Raw genomic sequence first — 10147 nt, 5'->3', positions numbered from 1 at the left:
CAATAACAACAGCATATGTATCCATATGTTGAAAACTTAATAAAATACATCTTGCAAACTGTGTGAATGCACCCATGATTAAAGGGATATCTAAAATTTAGAAAATACACTTTTAAGAAGTTCTTCCAAGGTTACATACAACTATTCCATGGATATAATATTCAAATTCCCTTTTATTTCATAAGGCAATATAAGCATAAAAATACTGGAATAGCTTGGCACAGCTGTGTAGAACACAAATGCATCTATTTCAACCTACCTTAAAAATGAGCTACAAACAGTACGCCTACTTCAAACCTAAGAAAATGAAACACAGTGATGCACTTAAGAGAACAATACCAGACTTAGACAGCCTTTGTTAGGCATCCTTACACCACACTTGAACACTAGCTCAGATACTGACCTGATCATTACACAGAAGTTATGTTGATCGTCAAGACAACACATCAGTAATTCCTGTAGAGTTCTTTTGCAGCCAGCTGCTTTCAAATGATGAGACCATAACAAAATCAACTTCTAGACAGAACTCCCTTGTTCAGAACTTGCATTGCGGTAAATTCTCTGTCATTGTAAAAAAAAACAAGTTGTGGATGCATCACTTAAATTAGGCATGCAAACTGTATTGTATAAATGAAGCATTTACAACTATACTCAATATGTCCTTGAGAAGGTGAGCAGCCTACTGCACAGTGTTGCCATTTGTAGATTGTATTAGAGTGTTGGCCCTACAGCATCAGTGGCATTCCATACAGTACATCAAAAAATGCTAGAAAGCTCATTCCCCTCACTTCAAGTCTATGAAGTTTTACAGGCTCCTTGGAAAATGTCCATGTTTGTGATGAGGACATCGTCGCAGCGATAAAGTACCTTCATGCATATTTACAGTGGAGGACAGGGTCGTCCAGTGACGACACTCGTAACCCATTAACGGGAAACGCTCGGGATCCTCTCGGGCCTCTTTGACGCGACCGCTGGTCACTCTGGCCGTAATGGCATTGTCTGAGATCTATGTGGCGGTCAGGCTTATCAGCGTCCCGAACCGCCAGTCTGGAGTCGGAACCATTAGCCATGGTGGGAAGGCTCTTTGCCTCTCCGGGAGCAGCGGGCCTCGTGGGGGGGGGGGGGGGGGGGGGGGGTTGGACTACAGCGTGGTGTAGATGTAGACGAAGATGATGACGACGAGGTTCAGGATGGTCCCGATGATGCCCAGCATGGCCAGAATGGACTCCTCCTTGCCCTCCTTGTCTTGGATGCCCTTTTCTTCATCACTGAGGACAGTATTTACCATTTTCCCAGAAAAAGTCTGCCGCTTTCCTCTCAGACCAATCTGCTGAAAACAACAAAGACACACACAATAAATAAATAAATAAACAAACAAACAAACAAACAGAATAATGGATCGACGGAGAGACAGAGATTAGGACTGCGAAAAAATAACATATAGAGACATCCACAATGAAGGATAAGACCGCGCCACTGCATACAAACCCTTTGATGTGCTTATGAATGAGACTCACAAATCCCCTTGAATGACAACAGCATAAAATACTACCAACAAAAGTCTACATATGTCTCTATTACAATCTGCACTCCATTCCCAACCAACGGTGGATACCAGGCCAGAAACCCATACAGTAACGCTCACATACTGTACACTGTCGGAGATCATTGAGGGATACACACTATGGCCATGGGCTCACTATAGTGGCTAGTTCTCCCAGGGTGGCGTGGGGAGAGTGTGAAAGCGTCTAAATAATGCAGCCAATGGTCCACACTGGACTCTGGAGGCATGTGACATCTCGCAGGGCTTCCCGCTCAACACAGGCCTATGCGAGGGGTGTCGTGTGAGCATTATGCGCATCGCCATGGTTGCTGGAGCGTCAGCGCGGGCAGCAAACACCAACAGACGGCAGGGGAATTCCAGGAGGGCCTCCTTTCACACTGCCATCATTAACATGGCATACAGTATGTGATCCAAACATGTTGGAGTGCACCTTCCTGTAACTTAGAGGAATTCTGACCAGCTTTCCACCTGCTGGATTTACCATTCAGGCATCCGTTTTAGCCATAGAATTCTCTCATCATGTCCTGTGTGCAGCTGCAAAGTATACTGTGTAAATGTAATTCACTGTCTAGAGTAATAATATTTGATTATACAGCTCTGTGGGCTTGGATGTTTTTCCTACATAGATGTTCTTTGCATGTTGCATTAGTTTTTTCTACAGCTTTTACAGGGTAATGTTTTATTTAAGAGCGTGGAAAAGATTTTTCATCAAATATGTTTTTTTCTTCCACTAAATAAAATATGATCATCATCTGATTTTTTTGCCAGAGCAGTAAGATGTCAAACACTTGGAGATTGTTGTTAAATCCCATTGATTTATTATGAATGAATGGATTAATATTAAGTAAATAATTAACTTGCAAAAGATCTGGACCTCTTTTTTTCAGTTCCTAGTGTAACTATTTCCCAGTATAAACAATAACTCATCTAATAGTTCTCCAATTTAAAGAGTGAAAGTTAATATTGCAGCACAGTGTCAACCACCAGCTAATCATGCAATGATGTGCTCAGATGAGACAACTTGCACTCAAAATCTGATTATCTTAAGAACCTGGAATCCACTTTGTTTTTCTCTCCCAAGACAGCAGTCACAACATCACTGTCCTCCTACATTGAGCTCAGTTTTACCTCAACACATCAGAGTGAGTCTGATTCCATTTGCACTGGATGGTTAACCAAGCATACAAGTAGCCCCCCCGACCACACCGAAAAAGCTAGCTCTCCAGAAGTACCGGGCAGACTTGATTCATCTTGACTGACACGTTAGTCATCGCGAGGACAGCTCTCTGGCGGTTCTCGGGATAAGAGCTTTGCCCGATACAATATGCCCCTTCAAATCACCATGGCAGCAGGAGTCTGTGGCCAACAAGTATTGGGAAGCCACACCAAGCAGGTTAGCATTCTGGACACAGCCAGAAGGATTGGCCCACTTATACGAAGTGAGTGGTTTGGCTGTGTATACTTGTGGTAATACGGGGGGGGGGAAAGTGTGGGCTGTAAAGTAATCATAAAGCCAGGGTTATATTTTATACAATAAATAATTGATAACCTCAACACACTAATGGAGAATTTATTCAATATTTCGACACCACCAGGGATGGTAAGATGATGCCAGGTTTAGAGCGAAGCACAAATATTATACGCGTATGCAACTCAGAGCTGTGCCCTGCTGCGTGTAAGCCTATGTTTAACATTCAGTTAGCATCTGAGGGCCCATCCATCTAAATGACTGGGCAAAAAAAAAAAATCCTCCCCTTTGGATGAGAATGAATCCATTTCCAACCAATTGTTTGCCATAATTAACATCTGTGACATCCAGATTATTAAGGCTAATTTGCAAATCTTCCCCTGGTGTAATTGAAAAAGTGTCTGTGACCTTCTAGGTCTGGTGGGGTTTTGTCAACGCCCTCCCAAAGGTTTCTCCGATCCCAGAGGCCCTTGAGACCGAGATTCTTAGCTCTAAGTGAGTTACAAAGAAACCGAGTTGAAGCCTTGGAAGAATACTCGTCAGGCTTTCCTACACTGCCATTGTAAGATGTGTGGTAGCATTTATCAATTGGCTATGAATCCCAGAGGTGTGCAATGTAATTGTGAACAGATTTATTCTGTTGGAATAAAATGTCTAGCTCTGGCAGGAGAGCCACATATGACCAGCGCAAGCTCGGACGGAGACACAGTCATCGCATGTATTACTGCTCAAAACAAAGTCATCAGATATTTTTCTGCACTCCCATCACGTTCTTCTTTGGAAAGCACAAATGAGTGTGTGTGTGTGTGTGCGTGTGTGTGTGTGTGTGTGTGTGTGTGTGTGTGTGTGTGTGTCTGTGTGTCTGTGTGTCTGTGTGTGGGTGAACTGGATTGCTTGTCTGTGATCCGCACCACAACAATAGTCTCTCCCCACGCCACCATGGAGCCGAATGGCGCTCTCTATGGAGGGCCACTGGATGTGCTCTCATGCATAAAGACGGCTGCTCTGTGCTGATACACACCATGGTGGCAGGAGTGCTATCCAGGACTAGCCAAAAAAAATCAAGCACACATAGGGAGACAGTGTCACCAGAGAGAGAGGGGGAGAGAGCAGCTGCTCATCTCAAACAAAAGATCTGGACACTGCCCAAAGGCCCCTTTAGTGGGCGAGTACGTGGAACCATATAGTTTAAACAGCTACTGAAGGGCTCTCCAGGTGGGACAGGTTGTCATTTTCATGCCATTTGAAGTCTATTCTTTCCCTGCATGGTGCACCAATGGTGTGGGCTAACTACACACTTCTATAGTAACTCTCATAGTCTACATATGACAAAACATTTTCCCGACCTAATCCAATTAGCAAAGGCTTAATGGTGCACTATGATGTTTTTCTTGATTCATTTATTGGTGAAAAACATGTTGATCAGTGTTTCCCAAAAGTCCAAGATTGTCTTCAAATGCCTTGTTTTGTCCATGCACCAAATGCACTGCACGCACTAGAGTAGTAGCCTAAGTAAAGCTGAAAATATTAAAGTTTAAGGAACTACATTCAGAGAAATTAGAATTGCTCAAACTGACAAACTAAGTTTTAAAGCAGCCTTATCAAAAACATTTCAATATAAGTTTTGGGAAGTCTCAAACTAACCCTTTCACCACAAACATAAACATTAATTTGGTTCAGCACTCTTCTAACTCCTCTGACTAACATGGAATATGAATTTGAGCAATTAAAAGTTATTGTGCAATTAGGTTTCTAATTTCGTAAATAATCTTGTATTTCACTATATGTTACAGTAAGAGGCCAACATTTTGGATGAACTACAGCTGAAAGCTGTCCAAATTCAAGTGAAGTCCCTGAAAACAAACTCAACAAAGATCATGCAAAATTAAAATCTACTGTTAATGCTATGAGACTTCATTCACTCTGTGAAGTGAACTTGCTCCATTGTGCACTGGGTCAGTTATTTCCTCTCAGTGAGTAAATGTATGTTCAATTAGTTTGTTCTTGCCATGAATTGAGACAGATTGCACATAGGAAATTCAAAACACAAAGTGATATTAAAATGCATTACTCACTCAGATAGATAGTTAAAGGTAGGCTCACACCACTGTTGTTCAAACTGCAACTGGCCAACATATTTATATGTTAATGTCAGCAAATGTTTTCATTATGCATTTAAGCTTATGGTAACACAGGGATTTAGAAATCACCATATAGAGTCGTATGAGCTGTGCACTAACATGTATGTGTACAGTACGTAAATGCAATTTAATTAAGTAATAAACTTCATTTGTAAATGTTGTTGAGTGGCAATGCTTTGAGTACACTGTTCAGAATGTAGATCATTCATTCTGAGTTCTATCTACTGTATGAACGCATGACTGTTTGATATGAACACAGTTTGCAAATGAGGCTTAATTTTGTAGTAATTGTGCTGTCTGCCATATTTTAGGGGGAAACTCTTGGAGCTTTCCATTAAAATGAAGTGAAAGCACAACACCTGAACAATTTTAGTTTTCCTCAGCAAATCCAGACAACCTTTACGCGCACAGAGCCTGCTGTCCTTTACTGTTTTATAATGAGATGTAACACTTGGTTAATTTGTTACTAGGCAATAACATGCTTCATTCAGGATGACTGACTGCAGCACTGTATTCATTTATTTAAATAATTGTTTTTGCCGAAGTCGAAGTTCTGCTATGAGAATTGAGAATAGCCTGTATTCAGAACAGGCACTTCAAATCGAATCCAGAACTAGTCAGTAAGTACATCATTTGAAATGGCTATCTTTGTTATTCATTCACTAATAAAACAGGAGAAACAGATAAAAGTGATGTAAGATTACAACATGTGCCATGATTACACAGTCCCTCTTACAGCAACAGCACCTACATGTACATGTAATATAAAACCCTTATGTCTCCTCCCCACCTGAATGTCATACGGGCTCACAGACTTTCTGCCTAAAATGTGTCGGTGTGGTGCGTGAGAGCGTGGAAGGGTACCAGGTACCGCCAGACTGCAGCTTTATCTCTTATTCATCTTTGGGAAAGTTCTTCAAATCAAGACCTGCAATGCTTCACTGAGCCCCTGTGGTCAGACGAGTGGAGGAGCAGGACAATGGGACACAGTCGAGTGTCATACCTGGACAATGGAACGCTTGGCCTGCTCCTGCTGCACCTCATCGAAATGAACCTCGCCGACCCAGTCAAGTGTAAAACCCGCCTGCTACTGGAATAATTCGAAGCTACTCATCAAATGTTTCAAGAGGCTGACCTGTTCTGACAGCAAGTTTGGCTCGTGGCATTGTTTTAAACTGGAATTAAAAGCAAACACGACCCAATGTACGCATATGTGCAAACATTTACACACAGACACACTCATACAGTACACATAAGCACAGACACACACGCACACTCTCTTGCAATGTCATGCATGCACACACACACACACACACACACACACCTACACACACACACACACACACACACACACACACACACACACACACACATACACACACACACATACAAACACACAAACACATCAATAAGCATGCATACACATACTGTATGAGTATGCTCACAGATGCGTAGAGGGAAAGTATGGACCACAAACATATTATGTGGAATTCAAAATGTGTTTTGAAACACTTGACTGCATTTCACAGCTTGTTTTCATATGATTTTGCTTTAATGCTTAATTTTTCTATGCAGCTTAAAATTACATTTGTGCCTTTCAGAACATTTAACAAATTTTATTTCATAATATGTGTGTTGTCCACACTTGTAATAAAAGTTGGTAACTGTTATATTTTGAGTTAGTAATTCACAAACAGCACAGTCATGGAACTAAAGCATGTGAACAAATAGATAGAAACCCCAAAATGCACAATATCACATTAAGGAAGTTTGTGTAATGTTCACAAACATCTGAAGATCCAAAATATAGAAGCTAAAATAGTTCCACCATGAGAATAAATCCATAGCAGGGATGGAAATTAGCACCAGCCACCAGCCAAATGCTGGTAAAATGTGAGAGTGGCTGGTAGATTTCAGACACAAAGTCATATTTTAACAATGAGTGGCTGGTTAATTTCACCAGAAATCTGCTATTGGCTGATAGATTGTCACATTTTCAAATTTTAATTTCCACCCCTGATCCATAGCCAAAAGAACTACTCAAAAAAGTGGACATTGACCTGGGGGTATGAAGATGCCTCCACGTTTCTCTTGTTCAAACTAATCTAACGTCAGAATTGGAGACTGTTTCGGGCCAATTAACAAATCCACCATAATGATAAACATACAGTACAGCATAAACTGTCCCTCCAGTCCAAATGAGTAACACAGGCGTGTGTTAGTACAGTTTGAGCTATCACACACTCACACACACACACACACACACACACACACACACACACACACACAAATACACACACACACAAATACACACACACACAGCACCTCCAACTGAGGGATCCCAGCAAAAAAGACAGTCCCCTTACCTTGCACAGCATCAGGAGGAACATAGCACTGGACATGCTGGACAACAGTGCCTTTCCGGAGTGCACAGACATCCCTGGACACTAAGGGGAAAGTCGGCTCCGATCATTCTTCGGCTGGGGGGGCTCCTGGATTTCAGAGAGGTCTGTGTCCACTCGCTCTTCTCCTCCGGTCAGGGTGTCCGTTTCGGGCGTGCGCGCAGTTTGTCTCTCTCTCGGGTGGACGTATTTCCCCGTGCCGAGTTTCATCTCACTGGCGCCCCGAGTTTTTCAATCCGTCATCAGAGGCGAGGAGAGGAGGGAAGAACACCGCTCCATCACTTCTTTCTCTCCGAGATGAAGTGAGAGCCGGCGATAGACAGATGAAATGACAGGAGAGGAGAGAAGAGGAGTGGAGAGAGTAAGAACCATGTGCTCAACACTCTCTCTCCCTTTTTTTTTAATTAGCTACAGTCCCATTAAGTAGCTCAAACATCTCCCATTCACACAGGGAAAGCCAATGACCTACACTAGGGCACTTAGCTGGACTCCTGGACAACAAAACAATGTCCTCAATTTAGTTGATGCTGCCACCACTCTTGCCCAGTACTTTGAAAGAGTTCAGAGCTTTATATTTGGTGTCTCCCAACTTCAATGTCCACAAGAGAAGTGAAGACGCCAAAAGAGACAGAGCAAAAGTTCTAGAAAGAGAAAGAGAGAGAGAGAGAGAGAGAGAGAGATAAAGTGAGAGGATCGTTCTTCCACTGAAGTGCGACCGAGACCCTCTCAGCTGCTTCGGCGGCAGAGTGAGGAATGAGTTGGCTGCCTCGCCGGGGTGCTGAGGGGAAGGGTGGGGGTGGTGGTGGGTGTGGGGGGGTGGGGGCGAGTGTTGCGCTCCGCGCTGACGCCAACCCCACCACAGGCTCCGCCAACCGCTGATGCCGCTGCCGCGCTCCAGAGGCAAGAGGCTTCCCCTGCTCCCTCCGCCTCGCATATTAATGCAGCGCTCCGTCGCCTAGCAACCGGCTCAGGAGAGCCACCGGATGCCTGACGACAAGCAGCGCTTGTGACAGGAGCCGTGATGATGGGGAGGAAGAGGAGGAGGAGGAGGAGGAGGAGGAGGAGGGGCTTCTCAGACCGCGGCTCGATATAAATACACAAATTTCATATGTATGACTTTTTTTTTCTATATTTTCTATATTTGTCCCTCCAGTGAGCCCTTAGTGCTCTGTGCCCTGTTAGTGGGATTTGCAGTGTACATGCTGGTGTGTGTGTGTGTGAGAGAGAGTGTGTGAGTGTGTGTGTGTGTGTGTGTGTGTGTGTGTGTGTGTGTGTGTGTGTGTGTGCGTGTGTATGTGTGAGAGTGTGTGTGTGTGTGTGTGTGTGTGTGTGTGCATGTGTATGTGTATGTGTGTATGTGTGTGTGTGTGTGTGTGTGTGTGTGTGTGTGTGTGTGTGTGTGTGTGCAGCACCACAGGGGACGCGTGGACTGACAGGCCTCCACACACATCCCCCCCGTGGCCAGCGAGGCAGCGCCGGGTCCGTCTGGGCCGAGCGCCTCCGTCCACCAGGAGACACAGCAGCGGCCGCGCACGCAGCACTGAACCCATCCGGGCCTGACGCTCCGGTCCGCTCCAGCACCGGGGAATTCCCCCACCCACCCCGCCGCTCGGCATTCGTCGCTCCCTGACTCACTTTCTCACTCCCTCACGTTTGCCCGGGGAACAAAAAAAAAAAAAGACTCAAAAAGACACGATGAGCTCAGTTTGCCAGAACAGACCGGAGGGGCTCCTGTCACGGCGTGGCAAAGCGTACAGCTCCAACGTGAATCAGCCTGGACACTGGCGTCAATACACACACACACACACACACACACACACACACACACAGAACGGGACATCCAGACTGACCCCTGCTAATCGACCTCCTCATTTATTCAATCGTGTTAAAAGTTCCCCTCAGTGCAAACCCCTCAGTGAAACATAGCTCTATCTGAGGGGTAGCACAGGGGGGAGTAAAAGCACGGCTCATTAAAGCTTTTGTTTGTCGGACGTTGGGGATACGTTTCAGGGGAGTTATGATCAAGGGAGACAAATGAGATATTTCATCTCTTCAAGGCAGTCAGGAAACAGCTGTGTGAGCTCAGCGGTGCCTGTGTGTTTCTGTGTCGGCGTGTTGCTCTGATCGTTTAAGACATGCTTCTGAACACCCATTTTTGTCAGGGAAAAAGATTAAGCATGCTTTTCCATTCGTTACCAACAACTAAGTAAGGAAGTGGTTTACTAACAAACCAGTGCTTCAAGACTGATGTTGCTGCTGTCACTACTAATGACAGTGATGATAATTGATGATAATAACAATGACGATGACAATGTTTATATTAATAATGATGACAACAGATGACACACTGACCTTATTCCCCTTCCCCTTCATCCTTGATGCATAGTTCTTCTATAGTATTCTCATCAAAACACAGTGCAATCGATTTAAGAAATTGTGTTGGGCAGGCTGCTTTTGTGAAGTATGGTGAAATCATTTGGAATAGAGCTCGTTATGACGAAACTGGCATATGTGGCTTAAGATGCCACATACCGAGTGCTCACAATTTCATCTGCTCCCTTTTGTCATTTGC

At 44.1% G+C, this 10147-nt stretch overlaps 1 protein-coding gene across 2 annotated transcripts; it reads right to left on the bottom strand.

The window, feature by feature from the left end:
• Positions 1-1141: 1141 nt before the first annotated feature.
• On the bottom strand, positions 1142-8289 carry LOC134068144 (protein TUNAR-like). 2 transcript variants are annotated; one of them, XM_062523693.1, is made up of 2 exons: positions 7540-8289; positions 1142-1330 (listed from the first exon to the last, which is right to left on the bottom strand). In XM_062523693.1, exons 1-2 carry the CDS (start codon positions 7609-7611, stop codon positions 1142-1144), a joined length of 261 nt encoding a protein of 86 aa, XP_062379677.1. In that variant the 5' UTR covers positions 7612-8289. The 2 variants fall into 2 exon arrangements, with proteins under 2 accessions (XP_062379677.1, XP_062379678.1); XM_062523694.1 differs by having other exon boundaries at positions 1142-1327.
• Between the last annotated feature and the right edge of the window lie 1858 nt (positions 8290-10147).

This window comes from Sardina pilchardus, chromosome 20, assembly GCF_963854185.1.
Source record: "Sardina pilchardus chromosome 20, fSarPil1.1, whole genome shotgun sequence".
Taxonomy (NCBI): domain Eukaryota; kingdom Metazoa; phylum Chordata; class Actinopteri; order Clupeiformes; family Clupeidae; genus Sardina; species Sardina pilchardus.
This window is presented reverse-complemented; position numbering and strand designations above follow the sequence as displayed.